This window comes from Halichoerus grypus, chromosome 13, assembly GCF_964656455.1.
Source record: "Halichoerus grypus chromosome 13, mHalGry1.hap1.1, whole genome shotgun sequence".
NCBI classification, from domain to species: Eukaryota; Metazoa; Chordata; class Mammalia; order Carnivora; family Phocidae; genus Halichoerus; species Halichoerus grypus.
In genome coordinates this window covers 88,950,193-88,978,095 of record NC_135724.1, presented here as the reverse complement: position 1 = coordinate 88,978,095, position 27,903 = coordinate 88,950,193, and the positions used below count along the sequence as shown (strand labels likewise).

Here is a 27,903-nt window from a genome sequence, read left to right as displayed (position 1 = left end):
GGCAGAAGCAGCTCTAGCCAGCTCTTCTGTGGTTCCAAGCGCTCCATCCCCTGCAGAAGCTAAGTGGTCCCCTACCCCGTGTCGCACGTCCCGGCCCCGGAGAAATGAACAGCCCAGGCGCGGCCCCTCTGGCAACAGTCCAAGTTCATTTTATTGCCAATCTGACTCTTCCAACAAGGTAATACTAAGGGTAAAGCAGAAGAGCTGGTCCTTTTACTCCTCTCCAGACCGGGGTTGGGACCGGACCATCGTGGGATGGGGAAGTTTGCGGGGCCCAAGCTGCTGGTCCTTTCCTCCCAACGCCTCCCTGGCGTCGGGCTGGGGGCTCCAGGAACACAGGTTCTTGCAAATCCTCCAAATGGGGCCAGGCAGGCCAAGGGGGGAGCGGGGCTGCCAGGTGGCCCCCTCCCTGGGGGGGGGGGGGGCACAAGGTGCCCTGGGCCTGGCGGAGGGCAGGCAGGCGTCCTAGTTCCCGGGCTTCTGGTGGCTGAGCTGGGGAGGGCTTGGGGAGGGCAGACCGGACTGAGTGAGGGGAGGGTGGGGTGGAGAGGGGGTGGGCGATGGGAAACACGCGGAACAGGGCCTCCAGGGCAGGAACAGTGAGCAGGGGCATGAAAACCAGGAAAGAGGAGGGTCGCCCCAGATGGGAGCAGAGACTCTGGGAATGACAGCAGGCCAGCACCTGTGCCCACCAGCTGGGGGCTCTGGCCGCTGCCCCCAGACTAAGGGCACATCCTCTGTGCTCCCCTCACCGAGGCCTCAGAGGGAGGCCCAAGGAGCCTGGGCAGTACCCCGGCCCCCTCTAGAGCGGTCTGCTTTGCCTGAGACCAGCCCGGGCCCGTCTCCATGGAATCCGTGCCCCAAGAAGGCTACAACTAGGTGACATCTTGCCTACGACCCTGGCAGCAAGGACTGGGTTTTCAGACCTTGAGTTCAAAAGGCAGGGAGGTCCTGCCCAAACACCCTCTCCAGGGGCCCTGCTTCCCAGGGTGAATCCAAACTCATGAAGGAAAGCTCTAACTCAGATTACAAATGTTCCATATATTTGCTGAAGGCCTGTGGCTCAGGCCTGCTAGGTTCTGGCTGCTCTCACCGGTGCCCGTTGCAGATAGACTCATGTCCAGGAGAACCGCCCCGATCCCTGATCCTTTGGGTTCAGCCAGGGCTGGGGGCCTCGGGGACACCGACCCTGGCCGTGGGGCTGGGGGCTGCACCCCTTGGAGGCTCCTGAGCCAAGTCGGGGCAGCCACACAAGGCCCAGGCCTGCTCACTAGCCTCCCCAGCGGACCCTCCAGGAGCCTAGTAGTTGACGAGCTGAGCTGGGTAGACGCCATCCTTTTTGTCAAGCTGCAGGAGGCAAAGGGGAGGGGCTCAGTGGACATGGCCAGGCCCCCAGACACCCTACTTGGTTCCCTACATCCTTCCCTGGAGCCAGCCTCCCAGCCTCCCTCCTCCCGTTGCCCACCATCCTCCCCCTGTTGCTGCCAGAGGTTCCCGACTTTCCCAAGGCCCTATGCCCTGCAGACTGGGGTGCAGAGACAGGGACAGCACCCCCAGGACCCCTCCAGCCCCAGCACTGACGCCTGGCACCTGGTGGTCCTGCCGGGGGGCCACACTGGGCTTCTGGGCCAGAGGCGGCTTCTTGGAGGCCCCGCTGCGGGCAGCAGCGCTTGGTCGGCCGAGCTCCTCCACACCGGGCGTCCCCACGGCCCCAGCCAGCATGTAGTGTCGCTTCCGCAGCATCCCCAGCCGCACGCGCTCGGCCTCCAGCGTCTTCTCCAGCTCCAGGACGCGGACCTGCACCCCGCATGCCGCTCAGGATGGCCTCGGCACCTGGGCCGCCCACCCGCCCAGAGCTCGGCCCTCCAAGAGGAGCTGCTGCTCACCTGGGTCTCCATCTCCTCCTTCTTCAGCTTGATGAGGGACAGGCCAGAGAAGTCCATGGTGTCTGTGGCCAGAGCAGGGTGGGGGCGGGGGGTGAGCGTCCGTGCGCCTGCCCCCACCCCAGCTGCTAGCAGGGCCCACGCTCACCTCGTTCTTCGATCTGCTCCTGGCCGGACTTGGTGGAGGCCACCACGTTGGCGGCCATCTCGTTGACGCTGCGGGAGCACTCCTGGAGCCGGCTCAGGTGGGGGCTGTGCTTGTCCGCCTTCACCTGGGGCAGTGCGGGGGGTCAGGCTCAGCTCCCCCGCACGGGGGCTTCCCGCCGCACGGGGACCTATCGGCCACGGCCCAGAGTTGAGGCTGCGGCGAGAGGCCGCCACGCACCGAGCCTCACCTTGGAGGCTGCCACGAGCTGGGCCGTGCTGGCCGCGATCTCGTGGGAGCAGACGATGAGCTCCTCGTACTTGCCCGTGTGCAGCACCACCCTGTCCGCCGACTCCCTGCGGACAGAGCCGGGCAGGGCCTGGGTCTCCAACCCCGTGGACCCCGGGCCACCCCACGCTCCCTCCCCAGACCCTGAGCACCACACGCCCTGCTGCCCCCCACCTGGGGCGACATACACCAGCTGCGTGGCTCCCCAGCCCACGGCCTTGGAGGCGGAGATGAGGCCTTCAGTCCACCTAGAGTTCTTGGCATAAAACTCCTGCTGCGTGGCTGCCCCCTAGTGGCAACAGGAAGGCAGGGCAGGGGGGACCAGTCAGTGATGTCACAGGTGGCAAGGGATCCCCATGGGGTCCCTCTGCCTTCACCTCCGCCACGAGGGGACATCCGGGGGCCGGGGGGGATGCAGGTGTGAATCCTGGGCACGTTGTGTGCATTCTCGGGGGGGGGTCCTCATCACTGCACAGGGCAGGTAGCTCTTGCCCAGAGAGGCCCTGAGGTCCACTGAAGCCAAGGGGGTTGTGGTCTGGGATGAAGAGGGCTCGGAGGTCACACGCCTCTCAGGAGCCCGGCCCTCGCTGGCCCGGCGGTGTGGCCCAGCCTGGGACGCCTGGTCAGACCAGTGGGTGGCCCCACTCACCCTGCCGCTCTCCACGATTTCCTTCTGTAGGCTGGTGGATGTTGTCACCAAGAGCCGGATGGCCTGCCAAGACCAGAACACAGGTCACTCTTAGGCTGGCCTTCCCAGGTGCACGGTCCAGCCTAGGGTCCCAGCCACTCACCTTCATCAGATCTGTGCAGGAATTGAGGATCCTGAGGGGAGCAGATGGGGGGGAGAGAGAAGAATCTTCAGTGTGGCCCCAGGGAGTCTGCCCTCTGGTGAACGACTACTACCGGGCCTGGGGTGCTCAGTGGGGGGGGGGGCCGGGAGGGGGTGCCTACTTGTTTCCAGGCCCTGCTGGAGAGCTAAGCAGGCAGGACAGCACACCCTGGACTCTGCGGGGGCTAGGGGGGCCATGAGCGGGGCTCACCTTTCATTCACCTCCAGCTTCACCCCAGAGCTGGCATGGCGGGCCTGGTTCATCATGTCCTACACCAGTGACAGAGCTGTGAGCAGGCTGGGAGGAGAGCAGTGCGGGAGGAAGAGGGGTGCAGAGCTGGACCAGCCCCCCCCTCAAAACAGCCACTGAGCCAGGGAGGAGGGAGGGGAAGAGGCTGGAGGGAGACAGGGCAGGGGGTATGGGGTGGGGGGCAGGGTGCGGCCAAGGCACCCTCCCAGCTGTGAGCGGCAGAGGCCGCCTACCCCCTGCGCAGGAGCAAGGGGTGCCCAGGTGGGCGGAGTCTGCATTCAGCCCAGCTCCGCCCCCAGAGCTCCTGCAGGACCTGAAAGAGCCCCTGCGCCCCAGGCATCACCTCGATCCTCCGCACAGCATCTTCGATGGCTGCAGACGTGGCTGCCATCTCCTTGTCCACCATGGCCCCAAGCTCCTCCTGATGCACATCCAGGCTCTTGGGCTTCAGCTCCTGGGGCAGAGGGCACGGGGGAGATGGGCGGACTACCCCCAGGAGTCTGGGAGAGGCTGGGGCAGCAGCACCAGGGCGGGGGGCGCCGTCCCCGCCCTGTGTCCTCCAGCTGCCGGCTCTGCACACGAGCCCCCATTCAGCCCAAACTAAAGGGAGGTGCAGGGAAATTGAGGACCCAAGCCTCAGCCCGGTGCCATCACCCCTCCAGACCCCAGCCCACGCTCCGTGCCATGGCTGCGTCCCTCACCTGGCCCAGCCGCAGGACGCCCTGCAGGGGGATCCGCACCAGGCTGGGCTGGGCCTGGTGCAGAGTCTGCTGCTCTTGCAGCTGCCCCATGAGCTCCAGAGCGCGGGCCCCACACTCCCTGCAGGTGTCGACCAGGCCTGGGGGGAGAGGTCCGTCAGGGCGCTGGCACTGGGGAGCCCTGGCAGCGGCCCCGCCGTGAGTCTGGCGCCAGGACCCGTGTGCAGGCCCCGACCTTCCGGGGGGTCCACTGTGGGCGCCGTGGGTGAGTCAAACCTGGGGCCCACTTACGGTCCGCGGGGTCGGTAGGGGCCAGATGGGAGGTGGCACCGCCGTTGACAATGGTGTCTGCAGCCAGGTAGGAGAACTGGGTCAGGGCTGCCACCAGCGCGGAGGCGTCTGCGGGAAGGAGCAACAAAACCCAACACCACTGCCGCAGAGCAAGGGCCGGGGCCTACAGCGGGCTGCTCGGGTCCTCCGCCCCGAAGCCCAATGGGCCCCAGGGCCCCCGTGTATGGATGGGAGGCAGGCTCGCAGCGGCCAAGGTCAAGCGGCTGGACGGCAGCCACGTCCGAGTGACCCCAGGCCCACAGAGCGGGCAGGACTGGGCTCCTGGTGGGTGTGGTGGGGGGCACGGCCTCCCCAGCGGCAGGGGACAGCCACGGCCAGCCTGCCGCCACGCTTACCTGACCCGGAGACCAGGTACTGGGCATGGCCCTTTTCCAGGGCACTCACGGCGTCCAGGGCGGCCTGGGCCCTGCTCACCAGGTAGTCTGCAAGCAGGGGAGAAGTGGTGAGGGGCGGAGCCTGCCTGGGACCCCATCGCCCTGCCGCGGGGTCTCTCAGGGTGGGCTGAGCACCCTACCAGGCGAGGAGGAAAGGAAAGGCCCAGACAGCCCGAGCGCCCGCGCCGCGGCCCCCACCTGGGGAGCTGGTGCAGCGCAGGTGCAGGGGGTCGTCGAGCTTGGCCACGGCGTCCTGCAGGATGCGCTCGGCCTCGGCGGCCGTGCCGCGCAGCACCTCGAACTGCTGGTCCAGGAGCCTCCGCCGGAGCTCCTGTTCCTGAGACTCCTGGTGCGAGAGGGGAGAGGCAGCTTAGAGGCCCTGCCCCAGGGTGGGCGCCCGCTGGGACCCGCACGGCGGCCAGAGGACTGAGGAGGGCCGCCGCTCCGCCCCAGGGCTGGGGCCGCTCCTCCGGGGAGCGGGGCGGACGGCTCAGCGACAGACACCCCAGTTAAAGAGTAGGCAAAGGATCTGAACTAACCTTTCTCCCAAGATACACAAAAGGCAACAAGCACACAAAATATTCAGTATCGTTAACCCTTAGGGAAACGCAAGGCAAAACCACCCGCCTCACACCCGCGGGGGGGGGGGGGGGGGCAAAAATAAAAAACCGCAGAGAGCAGCACGCCGTCAGGGATGCGGGGAAAGGGAAACCCGCACACGTTCCCGGCGGCATCACCAACAGCCAGGAAGTAAAAACAAGCCAAATACGCATGGACGGACAGACGGACGGACAGGCTGCGGTCTGTCCCCGTGGTGGGATATTACTGCGCCCCGACGCACGGACGCGCCTGTCCGTGTGCGTGTCTGGAGTGGGTCATTCCAGAGACAGAGCGCGGGGAGCAGCCCGGGGGCCGCGGCTGTTGCAGGCGGGTGGGGACAGAGGGGGGCTTAGGGGGTGCAGAGGTTCCTTCCGGAGCGGTCAGAATGTTCTGGAGTATAGGGCGGACGCACAGCCGTGTGGACAGCGGCCCGCGCCCTCGGCCGCAGCGCCCGGTGCGGGGTCCCAGCCCGGCGCTACCTTGCCGGCTAGCTGTCCCCGCAGCTCGGCCCTCTCCTGGGAGCTGCGCTGCCGCTCGCTGCTCAGCGCCGCCTCCTTCTCGCGCACGAGGCCCTGGGCCGCCAGCAGGTCCGCGTCCCGCCGCTGCACCGCGCTGCTCAGCGCCGCCTTCTCCGCGCTCAGCGTGTCCAGCCTCGAGCTCAGCTCCGACCCGCTCTGCGAAGCCCCGGCCCATGAGCGGGGCGCCCCCCACCCCGGTCCCCACCCGCGTGCACGGACAACGCCCGGGGGCCCCGTTCTCCTCACTCCCCCCGTGCATGGAGAACGTCCTGCGGCCCCCCGGGCGTGGGTCAGAGCGGCACCCCACCACTGCCAGGGGCCCCTCGGGGCCAAGCCAGTGGCATCGGGGCAGGGCCCTGACCCCGTCCCGCTGGCTCCCGCGAGGCGGCCCCGCCAACAGCCGCCCTACCTGCTCGGTGCGGGTCAGCGCCTCCTGCGCGCGCGCCAGCTCTCCGGCCTTGGCCTCCAGCTCCTTCCTGAGCTGCTCCAGCAGGTCACTCTGCTCCTCCAGCTGGGACAGGGCAGCGTGTCACGGGGGACGGGGGGCGGGGATGGGGGCGGGGCCTGGGCGCGGGGGCGGGGCCTGGGCGCGCACGGGACGCACCTTCACCTCCGCCTCCCGTCTCACTTGCTCCATCTGGAAGACGAGCTGCGCCTTCACCCGCGCCACCTCCTCCTGGCTCTGCTGCGTCACCGTCAGCTGCTTGGCCGTGTCCGCGTTCTGCGCGGGCAGGGGACAGACAGACGCCCGCTCCAGCACCGCCGGGGGCCGCACGCAGCGCTGCCCGTGACCGGCCCCGCCCGCGCCCCCCCTACCTTCCGGAGCAGCTCGGCGTGCGTGCCGATGAGCTCGCTGTGCTTCTCCTTGAGCTTGTGGTAGCGCGCCTCGACGGCGCTGGCCTTCTCTGCAGGGGACAGGAGACGCGGTGGTCCCCGCCGCCGCCGCCGCCCCCGCACCCCCCCCCCGCCCCCCCGCCCGGCGCCGCTCCCGCACTCTCAGCCTCCTCGCGCAGGCCCTGGTTGCGCTCGCCTTCCCGCTGGGCGGCCTGCAGCTGGGCCAGCTCGTGCCGGAGCTGCTCGTTGTCCACCAGCGCCTTCTGCTTCTGCTTGCGCTGCTCCTCCAGCTCGGCGTCCAGCGCATTCACCTGGCCCTTCAGCTGCGACACGTAGCGCTGGGCCTGCGCAGCAGAGGGGCGGCGTCGTGGGGGCGCTGCCCGCCTGGGGGGAAGGGGGGGCGCCACACAGCCGGGCCCGCGCCCTCACCTCCAGCCTGATCTTCTCCAGCTCCGCGCGGAGCGTCTCCACCTCTCTCTTCAGGGTCTCGATCTGCACGTCCCTGGGGACAGACGGCCTTCAAGTTCCCTGCTGACCACAGCTCGGCCCCCACCGCGGGCAGCGCCCGGGCCCTCACCTATCATCCTTCAAGGAGCCATTGGGGGGTCCAAACGTCTGCTCGAAGAGGTCAGCCACCACCTGCCACAGACACAGTAACCCAGTGCCACCCCCACCCCCGGGGCCTCCAGGCCAGGGGCAGAGGGACGCCCAGTCGCCCTACACCCGATGGGAAGAGGGGGACTCACCGCTGGCTCCCCAGCCGGGGGCCCCGTGCTGATCTCGATGAGATTCTCTGGCTCCTCATCCTCAGGGGCCTCCTCGGGGATCACCACCACCGGCTTGATGTGTTCAGCCAGCGCCGAGGCCCGCAAGAAGTTGGGAGGTCCCTGGGGTGGGGGGGGGGGGTGAGCAATGTGCAGGAGCTGCTCCTGGAGGAAGCCCCCCTCAGTCATCCCCCGAGCCCAGTGGGGCCCCCCCCCAGGTACCCGGGGTCCTCCGAGCGCCCAGAGAGGGAACAAGGCTGCAGCCCGGGGGGACGATGGGTACCTCGGGCAGCCGGGGGATCTGGATGAGCCGCTTGAAGTAGAGCATGTCCGAGGCTCTGCGGAAGAAGTTTCTGAGGCTGCGGGAGCAGAGGACGGGAGGTCACGGGGGAGCCAGGCCCAGCCAGGCAGCCCCGGCTCACGAGGCCCCAGAGCCTCCTCCCTGCCCGGGCCGTACCTGTGAAACTGTTCGTGGAACCGGTCCCTGTGGCCTTGCAGGGTGTCAGCTGGAAGACCTGAGGGAAGGACGTTTGATGGGACTTCCTCTCTGACCCCTGCTCCCGTGCCCACCCTGTTCCGCCACCTTCTAGAAACCGTCATAGAGGGGAGTGAGGGGAGGCCCCAGTGGGGGTTCAGCTCTCAATTTTGAGCGAGAGGGAAGGGGCGCGTGACTTGACCATGGCAAACCTAACCTGGGTTCGCCCGCAGGTGCGCTGCGAAGTCGCTTCTGGACTCCAGCCCGGGCGGAGAGCATTCCAACAGCTCCCAACCCCCTCGGCCAGGGCTTCCCAGAGTGGGATGTGGGGACCAAGACCTCCTCAGAGGGTCCACCAGGGCCAATCCCCTTGTGAACACGAAGGGGAGGAGGGGGACACGGGCCCTGTCGGACCTGCTGCGCCAGCCCGAAGGGCATGTAAGGCGCCCCGGCGGCTGAACGCAGACACCCGCTGCCCCCTCCGAGGCCGGGCTTTTTGGGGAAGCACCAACACGGAAACCTACGCCCCTCTCCTCGCTAAATCTTCATGCTGGAAAACAGCAGTTTTCCGTCACAACTACGCTGTTAAGTCCATGGGTAATGAATGTGTTACTGCTACATTTAATAGTAAGTATTGGGGCGCCTGGGTGGCTGTTGTTAGGCGTCCGCCTTCAGCTCAGGTCATGATCCCAGGGTCCTGGGATCGAGCCCCGCATTGGGCTCCCCGCTCCAAGGGAAGCCTGCTTCTCCCTCTCCCACTCCCCCTGCTTGTGTTTCCTCTCTCGCTGTGTCTCTGTCAAATAAATAAAATCTTTAAAAAAAAAATTAGTTAAGTATTTCTAACACGTCTCGGTTTTCCCCTGTGCTGCGGCAGACATCTAGTGACAGAAGCCGCCCAAACACAGCCCTCTGTGGTTCTGGCTGAACCCTGGGGGGTGGGGGGCTCCGGCGGGGGACCCGGGGGGCTTACAGGCATGCAGCTTGAACATGAGCTTCACGGAATAGTGGTAGAGGTGGCTGCAGTCCTGGATGACCTGGATGAGGGGCGCCAGGCGGCACTGGCCCGAGGACATCTGGGACACAGCAATGGCCGTGTTGAGCTGCCGGAAAACTGCCAACAGAGGTGCAGGGAGGAGCGTGCGCGTGGGGAGCCGCGCAGCCTCGGGGACACACACAGTGGGAACGGTGGCGGAGTGCGGGCCCCACATCGTCATCTCGGGGCATCGTGAGAACCACCCCGGGGGGCGGCGGCCCGGTCCCTACCGTGCCAGTCCCAGCCGGGCAGGACACCTCTGCTCTGGGTCCTTGGACCCCAACACGCTCTCCACTGCTAGGATAGGAGCCCCAGTGCTGTGGCTCCCCCAGACGGAGCCCCAGAGCACCCCCCCCAAACTAGGGCCACAGCAGGGTCGGGCAAATAGAACACAGCTCAGCATGGCCAGCATTTCCCCGACAGTGTCCACACAGCACGCCTGAGCCCAGGGGATCGGGGGACAGGGGGGCTCAGATGGTCCTGTACCCATGGGCCTCAAGCTCACCCTAAAGCTCAGGGAAAGGAGGAGGCTCAAAGCTGTGCAGCCGAGTGCCTCATCTTACGGCCGTGGAGAGAGGGGTCAGCCACATGGCAGCCAGCTCAGGACTCCGTTCTACAAACCCCAAGTGACCCCAAAACCTCACTTGCACCCGGGGTCAACCTCCCCTGTCCCGGACAGTCAAGCCTTTCATCACATCGGCCGAGCGGGAGGGAAAGGAACAAACACGAGGCTGCCCCCACTGCGATTAGCCTCTTCGTCAGGGCAGAGGGCAGACCACACACGACACAGAGGCCAGGACACTGTTCCAGGACGCCGGGCCCCAAGCCCTGGGGTCCTATGCTCACCTGGCCTAGGGCGGCAGGGATGGGGCGGGGCTGAGGAGGAAGAACCAGCGAAGGACAGTCCTTCACCTTTCTAAACCTTAACGTGTCACATCAAGTACGTGTTCCCGTAAAAACTGAAACACACATAAAATGCTATTTCGGGTTTTATACAAGGCAAAGCCGTCCCTTTCTCCGCTGAGGGGCACTGGGGACGGTTCCCGGTTAAAACAGCATGGCGGGGAACACCCTGGCACCCTCTCCCCAGGGAGACGCCGGCCTGTGGACATTAGGGGGCCCCTTCTTGCTGCTTCATCAAGACGTCAGTGTCCCCAGGGGCGGGTGCCTGCCTGGGGGTTTTCTCTACCTTCCCTCCTGGGGACGGACGGCCGTGAGAGGCACCGCCCACCTCTGCCGCTCACCGCCTGGCAGCCACGCCCCCAGCAGGACCTGGGCTCCCCTGGGTGCAGCTCTGAGTCCAGACCCCGCTCTCTCTAAGTCCCGATTTTCCCTTAAAAAGGCATTTGCTACTCATTCTCCTACAAAGAGCCTTGAGTCACCCAACAGGCCGTCCTGAAGCTGCCGCCCAGAACAATCACCTCTGTAGCCCCCTGAGATTTCCTGTCCAGCAGCGGCCGGGTCCCTGGGCCGGGAAGTCCGACATGACTCACAGGCCTTTTAACGGCAGGAAACAGGCAAGATGACCCAAACCAGCTCTCTCCTGGGTGGGCTCTGCAGATGCCCGAGGCCAGGGGTGCCTGGCTCAGGAACCTGAGGCGACACTGGGCCCTGGACACACCCCCGGGGCCTGACAGCTGCAGGGGCAGTGACCACCTCTCCCCACGTCCTGGGGACTCCTGGGGTCCCCGTTACCCACTCCTGGCGGGAGGGGGTGTGGACACCCCGGGGTGCAGTTAGCTGGTGGGGCTAACTGGTCATCTGGCTGTGGGCCCTGAGGGATCACACTGGACTCGGGCGGGCCGGGCCTCCTCCTTGGTTGGCTTACCTGATTCAGAAAGCCTCAGCTCACAGTCCATGTAGTCAAACATCTCCACAGTGAGCTGGAAGCTATGAAGGGGAAGATGGGGCGCTGAGCGGAGGGGCGGGGGACTCGCCCCATGAGACCCCCCTCAGGTGGGAAGAGGGAGGAGCTCATCCACACACCTCTGCAGAGGGCAGCCATCCTTCAGCCCAAGATGCCCGATTCCAAATAAACCCCAGGCCTTTGATTCAGCCTCAGCTCCCTCAGGAACTGGACCCCTAGCCCCAGCCACCCACCGATGAGCACCCACATGCGTGGGACTCACATGTTGTTGACGTCGGTCCCAGCGGTCTTCTCTAGCACCTCGTCTGTCACCTCCAGGCCCGCGGGAAACTGGGGGTGCTACAATGAGGACACCCCCACTCAGCTGAGGCCCATGCTGGCCCCAGCCCAGAGCTGGTTCTGGCTTCCGAGGACAGGAGACAAGGCTAGAGAAGTCCCCATCTGCCCTTGGGCACTGGCTGAGGGGGGCTGCGGGTGACCAGGGAGACCGGGAAGGGAAGAGGGGATGTCCAGCCAGGGCAGGAGACTGCCCAGAGCCAAGGGCAAGGCAGAGACCACCTCCAGCATCGGCGGGAAATGCCCCAAGGTGCGCGGGCTCTCAAAGCGCCCTGGGCACCCCATGTTTCCCCTCAGGTCAAGATCGGGACATGGGGGACCCCACCACCCTGCTTCCCAGGACATCTCAGAGATGAAAGCCCAGGGCCCCTCCCTCCAGCCCCACAACTACCGAGGAAGCTACCTTGAGGTGGAAGGAGATTTTGGTCAGCAAGAGTTTGGTGTAAACGTTCACCAGCTGCCCGTAGCGGTCATGCAAATGTCCCTGCGGAGGGAGCCCAGGGTGAGGGCCTGCCGCCCCCGGAATGCACCCAAAACCCTACAGGGCCTGGCCACGCTCTGGGGCAAGCGAGCACGCGGAGGCGGGAAGGTGCAGGAGGCCAGCTGAGTGTCCTTCCTTCCACCACCACACGGACGGACGGACGTGCACGCACGAGTACCGCTTGGCCTGCCGAAGGACCTCCGCCAACCCTCCTCTTGGTCTCCAGCTCTTTGTTTAATTTTTAAAAATCTTACTCCTAGTCCTTCTTGCCAAAGAAACTCTTGTTGAGAAGAGGGCTCTCTGTCCAGGGCAGCAAGCCAGCTCTGAGCTGGGACACTTCATTAAAATGCTGGTGGCAGCCAGGGAGGCACATTCTGCCGGGGGCATGTACACATCCTCCCAGCTGCCTCCCGGTCACCTCCCCACACCGTGGCCCCTGCGGTCACACCAGCTGGGCCGTGTGCAAACGGCAGCACGGGCACCGTTTTCTTTACCTCGAGGGACATGGTGGGACACGGCCCTTCGCGCCCCGCCCCGCCCGGGCCTCCCTCTGGTCAGTCCGCCCAGCCCACGAGGCCCCAGCAGTACTCCCAGAGGACAAATGCGGCCTGAGGGCCTCCCCCCAACGCCCCAGTTCCCTGAGGGTCTTGCAGTGGATCTTAGCATGCAAGCTCTTGGGACTTTCAAACTTCACTGTGGAGAAGAATCTTCTGGGGAGTTCTTTGAACCCAGTTTCCAATCCTGAGATTCTAAAGCAGCCAGTCTTCGGCGGGGGGGGCAAGGAGTCCGCACCTCACCCGGGCTGTAACCGCCAGTCACACACCCAGACTCGGGCATTGCCACGGTTCCCAACTCCCGGGGACCGCAGGGCTGGTGAGTGTCTGGAGCCGGAGGGCCCACTACTTACGTGACGCTCCCCGAGGCCTTAAAAGCAAGGCCGACATTTCCCTCATGGTGCTCATCTGCCCCCACTGCCCCCCCCGGGGAGCACCGTAACTTCTGCTCCGAGGGAAAGGAGGGAAAAGCCCACCTGCGGGGGGCGCCCATTCGCTCAGGCCCCGTGTGTGGGGGGACAGAACCCCGAGCAGGACCGAGGCGGGACTTTCTGGACGGCGCCCGGGCAAGGTGCTCGGCCCGTGCTCGCTCCCCGCACCTACCCACAGATCCCCGATCTCCCGGATGTTGCTCCGATGGCGTTGGCAGTCGTGCAGCACCTGCAGCATGAGGTGGACGAGGAGGAGGATGAAGCCAGCCCTGCCCGGGCAGGGTCCCGACACAGGCACACCCCCCCGCCACCCCCCGCCCCCGTGCTAGCTGGCCTGCCAAGGGCGGGGAGGGACAGGCAGAAGTGGGGACCATCTCTCATTTCAAAGGGACCCTGCTCTGCCTCCCTGGGGTGCCGGCCTGCTCAGGCAGCAGCGGACGGAGGCCCAGGAGGCCTGCCCCGCCCAGGACCAGCGGACAGCGGCTACTCACATTCGGGTGTCCGTCTCGGAGAACCTTGTGCAGGACGTGGCAGAACTTCCAGCTGAGGATGGAGCTACTGGGAAGTGGCAGACCAATGGCGTAGGACCAGAAGGTGAAGGCGCCCTTCTCGTGGTGAGTGCCCAGAATGATGCCTACCAGGGTCAAGGTCAAGTGCAGGAGGCAGAGACTCAAGTGTGGGGAAGGCTGGGGGGCTCAGCGAGTGCAGCTCAGTGATGCAGGGGGAAGGCTCGGGGGCCCGGCAAGTGCAGCTCAGGGATGCAGGGGGAAGGCTGGGGGGCTCGGCGAGTGCAGCTCAGGGATGCAGGGGGAAGGCTGGGGGGCTCGGCGAGTGCAGCTCAGGGATGCAGGGGGAAGGCTGGCCCCTCACGCAAGGCCACCCAGCACCTTCTCCCAACATCCCTCTCCCTCCATGTCTGCCAGAGTTCGCCAAAATCTATGGTTTTCTGCCAAGGTCAAGAAAATGAGCAAGGTCAAGCCTCAGGAATTTAACCAGGCCCAACAGCCTGAGATGATAAATGGTGTTCCCCAGATGGGATCGAGAATCTGAAAGGAGCAGAGCAAGGCCGCCTCCTTAGGCCTCTGTCTCCGTAAGCGCAGACGTGACAAAGCTCTGGTGGCCGGCCCCCTGCAGCGCCCCCTGCCCTCCAATTCACTTCCCACCAAGTCCATGGTCAGAGACCACGCAGGGCAGACCCACGTCCTCCTCACGCTCTCCCCCCTTGCCCGCCCCCACCCAGAGGGACAAGGGCCACCTGGAGGCAAGGAAGGATACGCCGGGCATGCTTCTCCTTCACGGGGGCCTCCTGGGTGTTGATGGCTTTGCTGATGCTGATGGCCTGGGAGGGAAAAGAGGAGGCAGAGTTCAGAGACCCACCAGGCGGACTTCCCCAGAAGGCACACAGGACAGATTCTTCCTGCCAGTCAAAGGCAGGTGTAAAGATACAGAGGAAACAGCGATTTTCGCAACCTGAGCGAACCAGAGCAATGAAGATTTTTTTTTAAATTAATTTATTTGAGAGAGAGCATGAGCGGGGGGAAGGTGCAGAGGGACAGGGAGAAGCAGGCTCCCCGCCGAGCAGGGAGCCCGACATGGGACTCAATCCCAGGACCCTGGGATCATGACCTGAGCCAAAGGCAGACGCTTAACCACCTGAGTCACCCAGGTGGTGATATGTGCAGCCCAAACTGAGCCAATAGCTGATGCCAAAAAGCCACTGGGAGCCTTCAGGGGGCTGGGAAAGAAGGACAGAAGCTGGCTGGCGGCTGCAGGAGGCCACCTCTGGTGGGACACCTGCATGTGTTTAGCTCACCCCGGGAGGTGAGTCCCCCACCCTGGCCCCAGTGTAGCCTCCATCCCGTCTCTCCTGAGCCCTCATGACACTCCATGAAGACATGTGTCACCCCATGGAGAACCAGGACATACCCAGGTCCTGCGGCCTGTCTGCCAAGCAGGCCACCTCCCTCCTGGGTGAGGAGTCAATACCCACCCTCCCTGAAGCAGAGGGCAATGGTGGCCCGACTGGGGGTGGCGGGAAGCGGAGGGGGGGGGGGTCCACCTACCATACTCACTGCTGCCACCTGGGCCCTGAGCAAGCAGCCAACTCATTGGTGGCAGAGGTCCTCACCCACCTCCGCCTGCCGGGATCCGGTCTCTTCCCCTCAGCTCAATGCTCTGCAGTCCCCGGCTTCCTGGATGGGGCTGCCCCCTCACCAAAGGTCCCCGGCCCTTACTGCCATCTCTGGCCCTACTCACCCAGGAACGAGCCAGCCCTGGGCTAAGGTGAGGATGAGTTTTATTTCTCCACCTGTGGGCAAGCAGACAAGCCTCGGTGCACCTGCCTGGTGCGGAGCTGGGACATCAGCGTGTGTGGATGGAGGGGAGCTGCCCATGCCGCTGGTGGGAGGGACGGGCAGGTCCTGGCCAATGCAGACACGACCCCAGCCCAGCCGATACTCCCGTCTCCCACGGGTCCCTCACCAGGGCCCACGCCGGCTTGCCCCCCACCCTAGGCTGTGCTAGGGCCTGTAATGGGCGGAGCAAGGGCTGGGGGTACCATGCACTCCTACCCTGCAGCCCAGGACCTGAGCCTGCAGATCAGCGCCTGGTCAACAGGACACACTTGTACGGTGGCCTGACTCGGGCAAGAATGGGAAGGGGACAGGGCAGAGGGAGCCCCAAGGGGCAGCCCTGGTGCTTGCTTTCCTCTTAGCGTGAAGGCCACTGTGCCCTCCGCCTCCGGCATCTATTCACGGTAACTGCCCAGCCTGGCGAGGAGGCGATTTCACTCACGAACAGGTCTACTATGAACGGACTTTGGGGTTACTTGGCAAAGCTGGGAGACTTCCTCTGTCAATTAAGGCCCCGCGGGGGCCACTCTCCTGGCGTCCCACCCCACGGTCCGGAGAGAAACCCAGACAGGCTCTGGCTTCTCTTATTCCCAAAGCCTCAGCGAGCCAGACCCGGGAGGCTCCCTCGGCCATCTGTTTGCCGACCCTCTGCCAGCACAGCCTCCCTGAGGCCTCAGCGCCCGCCTCTGTTCCAGAAGCATCACTGAGCAGCCGCGGGGAGAGCGGCCGAGCCCAGACCCTACTTGTCCCCGCCCCACGTAATAACCACGCCCCGCCTGGGCAGAGCTCCGTCCACAACAGTGGTGGGGACAGTGACGATCGCCAACTGCCATTTCCTGGGTGGTTACCCCGTGCCAGGCACAGGCAACACGCCCCCAGCCACAGCCCTAGAAAGTGGCCACGAGCCCGCTTTCCGGATGAGAAAACCGAGGTACAGAGAGGTCAGGTGTCCTGTCCGCGCAGCTCCTAAGGGCCAAGGCCGGTCCAGCAGACTGCGGCCATCAGCGCCCCAGGCACTCCCCCCGCTGCAGGCACCGAGCTGGGAGGGGGCAGGCAGAGGGGGCCATGCCTCCCCCTCTGAGCTGCCCGCTCACACGCCAGGTGTGTCCTGTCTCTGGTGGTGTGTAACTCCATCCCCCAGCTGCCCTGACACCTGAGCCGGCTCTTCTGACGACTGCCACCTGGCCCAGCCTGATCCGGAAGATTCTGGGCAAGAGCAGGGCCCAAGCTACACGTGCAGAACAGGCCCAGGAGGCGGCTGCGGCTGCAGAGATGCGACCGGCAGGCAGAGTCCTGCAGCGAGTCCCGCAGCGGACCCCGGCAAGGGGCTTCGGTACTAACTGCTCGGCCTCCGGGAGGGGGCCTGCCGCTGCACAGAACAGACACGCCCTAAAGGAATGGGGGGCTAGGGCCCAGCAAGGGAGGGGAGTGGTGGGGAAGGCGCCTTTTCCTCTGAGCAGGGAGCGGTGCAAGCAGCCAGGGTTGAGCTGAAGGTGGGGCGCCTGGGGGAGGCCGTCCCCCCCCACCCCAGCCTTCCCTGCAGGTCACTAAGCATGGCCTCTACTTCATCACTGGTCCAAAGGTAGACGGAGCACCCGCTCACTGCTGGGCACCGGACCCTTCCCCACCACCGCTTCTGGGTCTCTGCTTCCCGGTCCCCTTCCTGCTGCCACCCTAGTGCAGTCTCCCCTGATGAACACTTCTCCGTGGACTCGGCGACATGGCACCCCCTGACCCCGAGGTTTTCCTGTTCTGATCCATCCTACCCCAAATGTCAACCCTGTGAGGGAAGTGCTTTTGTGGCTCTGGTCGCTGCTGTCCCCCCAGCCCCTAAATGGTGCCTGGCACATGGAGGGAGGGCCCCGGGGCCCCAGTGAGAGGTGGTGACTTGGGTCCACGGCAGGGTCTGCGCATGAGGCTCCCCACCCCCCACCCCCGGCTGCCTGCTCTCTGTGCTGGCTGCAGGAACAGGGTCCCTCCCGGGGCGGGAACACGGCCCCGTTGTGTGCAGGACAGCAGATGTGCGGGTCGGGAAGCCTCATAAGGAGGCACAGTGCTCACACAGAGGGAGTCTGTGCACACTTCACAGGGCCTTGCTCTTCCTACCAAGCACAGCAGCCAAGCCTCGTCCCAGGAGGGGATGTCAGGCCCCGGGGACGCCCTAGCCCGCCCTGAGTGAGCTGCAGGGGTGGGGAGAGCGTCGGGGTTCTGCTCCGTGGTGCTGGAAGGAACCTACGCTGGGTGACTGTGCAGAGCTCGGCATCTAGAGTTTAGCCTCGAGGCAGCTCCAATGATGAGCAACACGGATTCCGTCCACACAGCACGGCGCCCTCAGAATAGGCCGACAGGTGGCTCGGCGGGGAGGGGGCTGAAGGATAAGGGGCAGGCAGAGGGGGGCCCAGCACCATCACGAGGGTGCTTTCCAGCCTGCTGGACTGAAAAAAGGCTTCTTTCGGCCCTGGGACAGCCCCCCAGGCCAGAACTACCCCAGCAGCTCTGACAACAGCCCATTGAATCCCTCACGGCTGGCAGGTCAGTCGCCATGGAGAGAAGGAGCTCTGAGTGGAATGGATTGAGGAGGGGCCTCAGTGTGTGGGTGGAAAACCCAGAGCTGAGAGAAGGTCCTGGGTGGGAGGAAGGACAGGTGGCGACCAGTCTGGGACTCGTCTGCTTATCGGACTCCCAGGGAAGAGGGGAGGCAGCTCCCACTGGACCTTCCAGGGGTTGGGAACGGGGGCCAGGGGGCAGCTCCCCCCACTGCAGGACGGCAGGACAAGAATAATGGGGAGCGCCAGGGCAGCTGGGAGACCCCAGAAATGCCCAGGGGGACTTTGGTGGGAGCTGGACAGTCTGCAGAGACGGGTTTCCTAGACCGGCGACTGTGAGACAGTCAACAGTTTCGTGGGCTTTCAGGCCACTGCTGCCCCTTCTGTGCTGGGAAAAGCCACACCCCAGGCCCTGGGCAGCCACCTCGCCGGCCTCCGAGAGTCTGCACTTTGTTCCACCCGGGGCCTGGGTGGGGAGCGGCCCGACCCTCTGGAGGGCAGAGGTGGGTACAGCACTGGGGCTGGCCAGGGCCCAAGGGACGGGAAGGCTCCAGCTGGCTCCAGCAACGCCATCGGACTCGGCGGCACCGGGAAGCTTCACGCCCCAACAACGGCAAATTAGGCTCCATAACCTGATCGTAAAAGGATTTTTATCAAGTTCAGCCATGGGTCAAGCAGCGTGCTGAGCACTTGACTAGTATTAGCTCATTGAATCTCCGGTCTCCCTAGGAGGAGGCAGATGAGGAAATCGAGGCTCATGGAAGGTAATCACTTGCCCAAGGTCATAATGATGAAATGTTGACCAAGTGCCTGCTCCCTGCCAGGCACTGTTCTAAGGGCTTTGCATATTGACTCGATCCTCCTCCGCCGACAAGGACAGGGAAGCTGCAGGACCGGGCCCAGGCTGCGCGGCTCTGGACACCGTCCTCTCAGCCGCCACTGGGTCCCGGAGGAGGGAGGCCGGGCCGAGGCAGCAGTGCACCAACAGACCTTCTTCTCTGCCCCGCCACGGGAACCCAGCGCCCCCGGGGCCACTACCGCTCAGGGAGGACCCGGCCCGACTCCAAGTCGGGAAGCACATTCTGGATCAGGGATCTGTTCAGACCTCGGGTAAGAACAGCATCGGGGCGGCCCACGGCTCCCCATTCCCGCGACCAAGGGCATCCAACTCTGGGCTCTGACCTTCATCTCGCTTACCCTGGCTCCCTCCCAGGGCAGCTTCTGTCCTGCAGCCAGGACAAGCGAAGCCCGAGGAGGCCATCCAAGGACCAGGCCAGACAGAGCCACCAATGGCACCCGTCCCCAGATGAGGGACTAGCAGGGACGCATACCAGGAGGCCTCCCAGCAGGTGCTGATGCAGAAAGAGGAGACCCGTGAGGCAGCCAGGCCCGGGCTGGAGCCAGAGCAGGTGGTACCCGAGAGTCTGGGTGCCTGGTGTAGACTCCAGAAGTAGGGCCTCGGGGCGCAGACCTGGTCAGCGAAGTCGGATGACCGAGCCTAGAAGCTGCAGTCAGTAGCTGCCCATATGGCAACGCAGTCCCTGTCCCACTGGCTGTGGGCCTTCACAGAGGGCAGGTGGGGCCCTGGGAAGTTTGGGAAGAGCCACACAGGGAGGGCAGTGGGGGAGGCAACGGTCATGAGGATAGAGCAAGAGTGTGGGCATCTCATGGAGCCACTGCTCCTTGGCCCAACGCTCACCAATACCCGTTCACTGTTCTGGAAACCCACAGCCCTTTGGCAAGGAGCTAAGTGGCTGGAGAGGATACAGCCCCGGCTGTCCTCTGGGAGACCAGATATTCAAAAAGACCTCTCTGCCAGGAGCCCCTGCACCTGGGGACAAAGACAGGTCTTCTCACCTGTCCCATCAGTGATGCTACAGCTCCCCAGCCTGCAGACACCAGTCACCTCATCCCCGATCACTGGGGAGCCTTCGCTTCAGAAACTTCCCCTTTCCAGGCAAGGGCTTCCTCATGTGGGAAGCAGGAATGAAAAACCCCTGGGTCCTCTAGAATGCAAACATGCACGCAGCGTGTCCAAAACACCTCGCTTGGTTCCAGCCACACATTCCTCCCTTTTCTTCCCCATAGGGCAAGTCAGGTCCCACCTCCAGGCCCTGGCCCATCTCCCATGACCAAGCTCTAAACTGAAATGCTCCTTCCCGGAGGGTCTTCCCCAGCCACCCTCCTTGGAGGAGAGCATCCTCTGTTTACATCTCCCAGGACGTTTATGATCTGAAACCATCTTGTTTACCACTTATTCTCAGCTTCTACCTCTGACCCCCAAACAGATGTCCACGGTACAAGGGACCCTGTGAGTCTTCTGCTCCCTGCTGAATCTCCAATCCCCAAACCCGTGCCTGGCAGTCAATAAATCTTTATTGGATGAGTCAGAGTGAACACTTGAATGAACAAAAGCTCTTTCACATATATGTTCTAGTTAAATTCAAGGCAGTGAGTGTCCTTTTTTCCAGCTAATAATTTAGCCACTAGTTACGTAGTAAAAGCAGCTATAAAACATTTTCTATTCTGAAAATCAATCCTGAAATGAATCAGACTTAAGCCTTCTTGTCCTGTTATCACACTTAATAGAGGCACTCAACGGGGACAAAAATGTCCTTCAAAGAGCCGAAGCACAGGGACTGGGCGGAGAGGTGGGTAATTCTGCTTTAGTGTTTCCAAAGTGATGTGTGAAGGACAGAGACACCTCATTCAAAAGCGTCTGCCATCTCACAAGCACTGCTGAAAGCAAACACAGGATTTCTGTAGCTTAGGAGGCGCTGGGATGCGGTCACATGCAAAGCAGGGAGGTGCCCTGCAGCTTGGTGATTCGGCAGATGGGAAGTTGGTGGAGCAGTGCTGGTCCTACCCCGATCTCTCCCCACGCATATGCCCCAGTCCCCACTCAGTCTGGGCCCCGCCATCATGCTGTTTATGCAAACTGGAGGGTCACGTCCACGCCTACACCCCTCCAGCAGCCAGGCAGGAGAGCGCCAGGGAAGGATCCTCCCTCTCACCGGGATGCAGCTAACACGGGGCAGCCTGACCCAAGGCCACTTCTCCCCAGGGATCTGCAGGGGACACTTGAAGAGGAAGATGACACAGCTCAGAGTCCCGCCTCCACAAGCTGCTTCTGAACGGACAGGGAGCCAGCCCGGGTGGTTTTGTTCCTCGGGCCCTGGTGATATCACTCCACAGACCTGTCTGTCCCACAAGCCAGGGGGCTGAGTCACCCCCCCTCCCCCGGGCAGGCGGACATATTGCAGTTCGAGAATTGTGTTTATTTCAACAAGAGGGAAAAAAAAAAAAATCCTGCCTGGACTGAACTTCTCTCCACTGGCTCAGTCTTCCCTGCAGTGGGTGCTGGCGGGGGCGGGGGGGGGGGGTCTCCTAGGCCTCATCAGGTGGCCGTGTCAAAGAAGGGAGACCCGCTGGCCCCAAGGCATCCACGCAGTGAGTGTGTCCCCCGAGCCATGTGCTCCGAGGGGCTAGGACATAAGAGGAGCCAATAAGATCCCGCCTGAGGATCTTGGGGTTCAGTGAGGAGGACTCCGGGGCTCAGAGGGGGAAGCAATGCAACCCTTTCTCCCGTGTGCAAGCTTACAGCTGCCCACTTCTGCTGAACCAACTGCCACGTACAGGGACCCAGGGACACAGTGTCAATGTCATGAGAACTAGGGAAGTGGAGCAAGGCTTGGGCAGGGGGTAAGGGGTGGATGGCTTCACAAACGAGGTGATACCTGAGTCCACCTGGAAATCAAGTGAAGGGGAAGGGCATGGCCAACAGCGCAGCCCGGCTGGCAAAGGCAGCCCTACTCTTCAGGCCCAGTGTCTCAGGTTAGCAGACTGGGTTTCCCTGAGCCTCAGCCAAACAGGCCTAGACTCCAGAGTTTCCACTGCGAGCTGTGGGAAGGAGCAAACGAGAGCCCAGTTGGGTTTCATTCACAAATGGGCCCAGCCTGGGGCTGGCTGGGACGCTGGGGGGGGGGGGGGGGTGTAACCTGCTGGCTTCCCCCAACCTGGGGGGGGGCATCCCTGGAAGCAGGGGCATCCCTGGAAGCAGGGGCCTGCAGTCTCCGAGAAGGGGGAGTGCTTCCAGAGCAGGAAGGGGTTGTCCCCCACTTTCGTGCATCCCCCCCGACCCGTGCTGCAGATCTGCTTCTCTTCCAAACAGCCCTCGCTCCCCCTTACAGACAGCTAAACTAGGGACACAGGGACAGAATCCAACAGGGACACGATTTCGATTTCTTTCAGTCCAACCTGCTTTTCCGTACACAACGAACCACTAACACCCTGTGTTTCCTCTGTACCAGGCAGCCCCGCAAATCCTCACAGCCCCCCGGTGACGTGCGCACGATCTGCAGAGGAGTCTGGCTCTGACCTGCGCGGCCAGAGCACCCCTGCCCCCCCACCCCTCTCGCATCTCCTTCATGGATACGGAAACTCCCGGAGAGGACAAGAGTGGTCTTTACCTTCCGGCGGCACAGCCCAGAGCACCAGACCAGCCATGCAATAAACGGTCCTCAGGAACGTGTCACGGGGGCAAACGTACACTGACAACGGGAAGGGAAGGACGAGCAGCCCCATCCCCACCCCAACCTGGACCGACAGGTCACCTGACACCCAGAGAGCAGAGGGAGAATCCGGGGGATTCTGGCTGCCTGGGGAGTCAGGAAGTCAGCTGCCTGCCTGGGCATCCCCAAATGGAGGGCGTCCGGCGCCTTGGTGGGAAACGGCAGCGGCCAGGTGGAAAGGGCGCAGCTCACCACCCAGGACCCACCCCAGCTGACCTGGGCACGGGAGCAGCTCACGGGCAGCTCTGGCGGGGGCAGCATCCTAGGGAGGTTGCGAGCCTGGTTTCTCCTTTGCAGGAAGGCTTGGCTCACCTCTGTTCTCCAACCGGTCTCCAACCGGTCTATACCAGCGCCGGGAACCGTGCCTGCACGCGGGGACCTCACGCCCCACCCCACGGCCATGGGGGGACCGGGGGGGGGGTGAGCTCTGGCTGCCCACCACATGGTTTCGATCTCTTCCCAAACTCGGAGGCGAGGGGAAATTTTTTTGGTGAACACTTGTATGAGGCCCAGAAAAGAGTTGGTGACTTGGGAGCGTTAGAACACCACAGCGTTTAGGGGCGCCTGGGTGGCTCAGTCATTAAGCGTCTGCCTTCAGCTCAGGTCATGATCCCAGGGTCCTGGGATCGAGCCCCGCATCGGGCTCCCTGCTCGGCGGGAAGCCTGCTTCTCCCTCTCCCACTCCCCCGCTTGTGTTCCCTCTCTCTGTGTGTCTCTCTCCGTCAAATAAATAAATAAAATCTCTTTAAAAAAAAAAAAAAAAAAAGGGCGCCTGGGTGGCTCAGCTGGTTAAGCGACTGCCTTCGGCTCAGGTCATGATCCTGGAGTCCTGGGATCGAGTCCCGCATCGGGCTCCCTGCTCGGCAGGGAGTCTGCTTCTCCCTCTGGCCCTCCCCCCTCTCATGTGCTGTCTCTCTCATTCTCTCTCTCTCAAATAAATAAATAAAATCTTTAAAAAAAAAAAAAAAAAAAAAAGAACACCACAGCGTTTATAAGGAACAATGAAGACACAAAAGTGGGCGTGTGTAAGTCCGGTCAGAGGAGACCCCACAGAAGGGGTGATGGGCACAGGTGGGACAGGAAGTAAGGGCAGAAGGACCAGAATGTCAAATACGGGAGTCGGAAGGAATACTGCATACTCGGGAACGGCTCTCAAACCCAAACTCAAGGTCCCAAACACATGTTTGTGCTGTGGGCTGCCTTCAAGGAGACTCTAAAGAATTCTTGGCTAGGGGACTTAAACAACAAAACCAACCAACCAACCAACGCCCGGGGCTTATCCAGGCCGAATCACTCCTCATCTCCAGCACCTTCACACTGACATTTGAAAGACACTCCCCAGTGGGGCTCCTGAGCACCTGAAACGTGAGCCCAAACAGATGCGCTTTGTCAAACACACGATAGATATCGAAGAATAGGAAGAGAATGTAAAAGATCCCATTCGTAATTTTTAGTGATTACATATTGGAATAGTTACATTTGGGATACACTGGGTTCAATAAAATACACGATTAAGATGAATTCCACCTGTTTACTTTGCCATGTGGCTACAAGGAAATCTAAAATTACACGTGAGACGTGTATTCCGTTTCTACTGGACAGTATTGCTCTAACACGAGCCAGCGCTGACAAGTCCTGAATGTCAAAAAAATGTTACTCTTTACAAGATTTCGATTCCCCGGAAGGGTGCTGAGGGGATGGGTCACTGACCTGGAAAACTGGACTTATGAACTGTTTACTACCTGCTGTGTCCTCCCCACCCCTGCACGGTGTCCTCCCCACCCCTGCACGGTGTCCTCCCCACCCCTGCACGGTGTCCTCCCCAGTGGAAAACCCCTAACACCTGGGTAGTCTCGCCTCTCCATTTAACGCCCACCCACTGGGCTTGGCTCACTGAACAGGGTGGCCCCTCTCCGTCCGGACCTGAAAAGAAGCTTGTGGGCTCGATTTCTAGATCTTGCAGAGGAAACCGAGCCAGAGAAGCACAAACACTCCTAGATAAGGAGAAAGCAAGTCTGACGTTTAGCATTTCCAAGACTCCTATCTGCTGAGTCCTCATCCATAATATGCCTCAAAGATGGATCTCCTCTCTAGTGGAAGTTCTGAAATAGTTCTCAAATGGTAAAGCTTTCTGGGGGGTGGGGAAGGAAGGGGGAGTGGCAGTTGGCTATCTGCAGAGCACCGGACCGTGCGTTTTGCATTCTGTGTATACTAGCAGCCCATGAGTGCTACAACAACGCACCCCAAACTGAGCGCCTTCAAACAACACACATTTTGATCGTCTTGCAGTTCCAGAGGTCAGAAGTCCAGGACGGGTCTTCCGGAGCTAGTAACGAGGTGTGAGCGGTGGTGCCTTTCTTTCTAGAAGCTCTACGGACAACTCCATTCCTTGCCTTCTCCAACGCCTACGGGATGCCCACCTTCCTTGGTGAGGGGCCCCTCTTTCCACCTCAAAGCCAGCAACAACCAGTTCCTCCTTGCAGACCACCCCTCGGACCTCCTCCCCTCCGTCCCTCGCCCACATTTAAAGGCCCTGGTAATACACTGGGCCCACCTGGCAAACCCAGGAGAATCAGCCCATTTTAAGGTCAGCTGATAGGCATTTTCTTACCAAGTGCTACGATAAAGTCTTCCCAGGTTCCAGGAATTGGGATGTGGCCATCTTTGAGGGCCAGCCTGTCACACAGTGTTTCTCTATACCTCAAAGCGGCCATAGGGACCAGGTGGAATTAATCTGTTTTTACAGGTGAGGAAACAGATTCAGGAGTTAAGCAACTTGCCCAGGGGCACAGACTCCAGCACTCAGGTCCACCTGCCTGTAAGTGCTTCCCATGATACACCATCTTTTTTCACGGCATGGCCAGTTTCGGGTTCAAACTGCAGATATGCTGTATTCTACGGTATTCCGTATTCAGAATGTTACAACAACGAAAAGTCAATACTACTGTGTCATCGCCATTTTGAAAAGGGCTTTTATCACCAAAAAGGCTCAAGTTGTGGGGAAGAGTGGACCAACTTTCCAGACGCTCCCTCTGGGATTATACACACACTCACACCACGCAACAGTCACAAGGGCTGGCTACACAAAGGAAGCGTGACTGGTCTCCCTGAACACTCCCGGCTCGGGTAGGGAATGGACCTTTGCAAAACGGGGTGTGGCCTGCCAAGAAAGCTAATGTTGGAAGCATTTTTCCTGCTCCAGATCCAGGAGCCAAGGAGAAAGGCGAGGCTGGCGGATGCCAATGACAAGTTCTAAGCAAGCCAAAGTGCTCCCCCGCAACACAGGGCACCGGGGTCAACACGAAGACAGAAGCAGTGTATTCCGAAGGGAAGGTGGGTCTGTGAATTGGATGTGCTATTTTCTGTCCACAAGGAGACCTGTAAGTAGCAACCTCAGCTCTCGGGCTCCTTTCCACCAATGGGGCCTCGCTGGCAGCTCACTAGATATTTCTGGAAGCGAGCTAATTAAATATTAACGATGCACAAAATCTTTATCCTCCATCCCTCAATAAGTCACTCTGAAGACCAGCAAACCCAGACGCTGAACTCAAACTCCATCTATCCAGAAAAAAAAAAAAAAGGGTCAGGGAAGGGTAAATCCTATGAGATTCACCCATTACAAAGTTATTCATTTTTTTTTTTACAAAGTTATTCATTATTAAGTAACCCTCTCAGCCCCTAAGAAAAACCCAACTAGAAAAAACAAACAAAAAACCTGCTTGTTTACAAAACCGACCACTAAAATGTATGGATCTAGATCAGAGATTCTTTTTTTCACATTAAAGAAGGTTGCCCTTGATTTATAATAACTTAAAAGAGTAAGATTAGTCAAACTGGATTTCATCTCTGTGACAGACCTTTTTATACCTCCTCAAAAGCACAGGGGAAAGAAGTCTTAAAAATCAGTGAATAAAGCTTCTGACAACACCCAGATTCCCTCTGCCAAATAAATTTTCCTCTCCACCCTTGCACAAACTCCTGCCACAATTAATTATGTATTAATGCCTTTAAATTAAATGCCACATTTGTTTTGATGATGGGCTATCCGGGCTGAAAATAGCCCAGAGGAGGAGGATCACAAGGATAAATTAATAATTTTCAGGTGGGTTGGTTCCAGGCCTTGGCTTTCATAAAGCCTTGGTATCCCAAAATTTCATTATCGTTTTCACTGCTAACCGTAAGCACAAAGGTTAGAAGGTCCCCTTGAGTTTTCCTTATTTCAAAATGAAAGCTGTTGTAGACGGTGGTGTGCAGATAACTTGATTTGAAAGCAACTGCGGAAGTCACTGCTATGGGCAGGGACAGGTGGGAAGGAACTTGGTAACAGCAACCAGCCACAAATGTCACCATAGGGCTTCAGACAGGGGCAGGAGGGGTCCTTTCAGCTTCCTTTATTTGTAAAGCAAAATTGTTCTGCTATTTCAGTCTTGGTTGACTGACTTTGGCAAATAAACAAGCGTGCTCTCCCCTCCCCCAGGCATAAGAACACCTCACTATTTGTAGAATAAAAAGGAACAGAAAACCAGAAGCCCAGCAGCGACAGCGTTCTGTGTTCTCAGCAGGAACACATGTACCAATGCACACCCGCGCCATTGCTGAATTTTGAAAATAACCTTTCCCAGGATAGGCGCGTGGGACGCGCAGGAAGGGAGCCCTAGGAAGTTTCTGTCTGTCAGGCGCCCGTATTTAATAAGGGGGTGTGAACCTATTTATATGTGGGCCAGCGCTCAGGCAAACAAGTCTGGCTACATACGTGAAACTTTTCGCCCAGCATATAATAAGATATTGTGCGGCCCTGGAAAACAGCTCAGGCGAAGAGGAAACTGGGAGTTTCCTCCAAGGAAACGCTCTGCTTCCCTGAGGTGGGAGCATTTTCACACGGCCTGGCAGAAGGTGGCAGGAGCCGGTCTGCCGGAGCCGGGGCGGGGCGGCACGGCCGGGGCAGAGAAGCGCAGGCAGGCCCCGCCGGGAGGCGCACCTAGGCCCGCGCACACCTGACCCCACCTGGCTCACCGCCGCAGCCTCCCCCGCCCCGCACCCGGCCGCCCTCCACCTCGCCCCCCGGCCACCTCGGCCCCCTCCACCTGGGTCGCCCGCCACCTCGCTCCCAGGCCACTTGCCTCCCCCCAGACCCCGGGACCCCGCCACCTCAGTCCCCCGGCGGCCTCTCTCGGCCCCGTCGCCGGCGCGCGCTTCCGGTTCACCTGCGCGCGGGGCGGCTCGGGGGGGCGGAGGCCCCGGCGCAAGGTGGCCGGGGGCGGCCCGAGCCCGGGAGCTGCAGAGGCGCGCACCGGCCAGGCCCCGGGGGGCACGTGCTAGGGGGCCGGGGAGAGGGCGCCCCCCGCCCGCCCGAGGCCCCGCCGCTCGCCTGGGTCTTGTCGAACTGCTCGCGCTCGGCCTCCAGGCTGTGGCCCGGCCTGCGGCTCAGCACCCGCGCCGGCACGCTCTTGATGCTGTTCATCCTGCCGCCGCCGCCGCTCGCGCTCCCGGCCCGGCTCCGCGCGACTGAGCGTCACGGATGCCCGCCCCAGCCTAGGCACGGCGAGGCCGCCGCAGGGCGCCCGGCCGCCCCGCCCCTGCTCCCGCCCCTGCTCCCGCCCCTGCTCCGGTCCCTGCCCCTGCGCGCGGGGGGCGCGGGCCTCCCCCTCGCTCGCCCCGCCCCCGGGCCCGCCCCTCGCTGGGCGGAGCCCTGGCCAAGGCCCCCAGCCCCTCCACACCTCCGCC

General features: G+C 62.0%; 1 protein-coding gene across 3 annotated transcripts; it reads right to left on the bottom strand.

Annotated features, from left to right (window-relative positions):
• Window positions 1-133: 133 nt before the first annotated feature.
• Window positions 134-27,756, bottom strand: HIP1R (huntingtin interacting protein 1 related). 3 transcript variants are annotated; one of them, XM_036073119.2, is made up of 32 exons: window positions 27,548-27,754; window positions 13,987-14,050; window positions 13,203-13,345; window positions 12,884-12,940; window positions 11,649-11,729; window positions 11,172-11,248; window positions 10,871-10,932; window positions 8,980-9,120; window positions 7,992-8,049; window positions 7,818-7,893; window positions 7,517-7,657; window positions 7,348-7,409; window positions 7,200-7,272; window positions 6,931-7,114; window positions 6,753-6,841; window positions 6,541-6,657; window positions 6,346-6,447; window positions 5,898-6,092; window positions 5,017-5,164; window positions 4,780-4,866; window positions 4,385-4,492; window positions 4,097-4,233; window positions 3,739-3,849; window positions 3,357-3,415; window positions 3,108-3,138; window positions 2,966-3,028; window positions 2,505-2,605; window positions 2,279-2,384; window positions 2,032-2,155; window positions 1,887-1,948; window positions 1,591-1,797; window positions 134-1,347 (listed from the first exon to the last, which is right to left on the bottom strand). In XM_036073119.2, the coding sequence occupies exons 1-32, from the start codon at window positions 27,638-27,640 to the stop codon at window positions 1,300-1,302; spliced, it is 3,207 nt and encodes a 1,068-aa protein (XP_035929012.2). In that variant the 5' UTR covers window positions 27,641-27,754; the 3' UTR covers window positions 134-1,299. The 3 variants fall into 3 exon arrangements, with proteins under 3 accessions (XP_035929012.2, XP_035929013.1, XP_077917174.1); XM_078061048.1 differs by lacking the exons at window positions 134-1,347; window positions 1,591-1,797; window positions 1,887-1,948 and having other exon boundaries at window positions 2,491-2,605; window positions 27,548-27,756; XM_036073120.2 differs by lacking the exons at window positions 10,871-10,932; window positions 11,172-11,248; window positions 11,649-11,729; ... (2 more) ...; window positions 13,987-14,050; window positions 27,548-27,754 and adding an exon at window positions 9,889-10,001.
• Window positions 27,757-27,903: the final 147 nt, after the last annotated feature.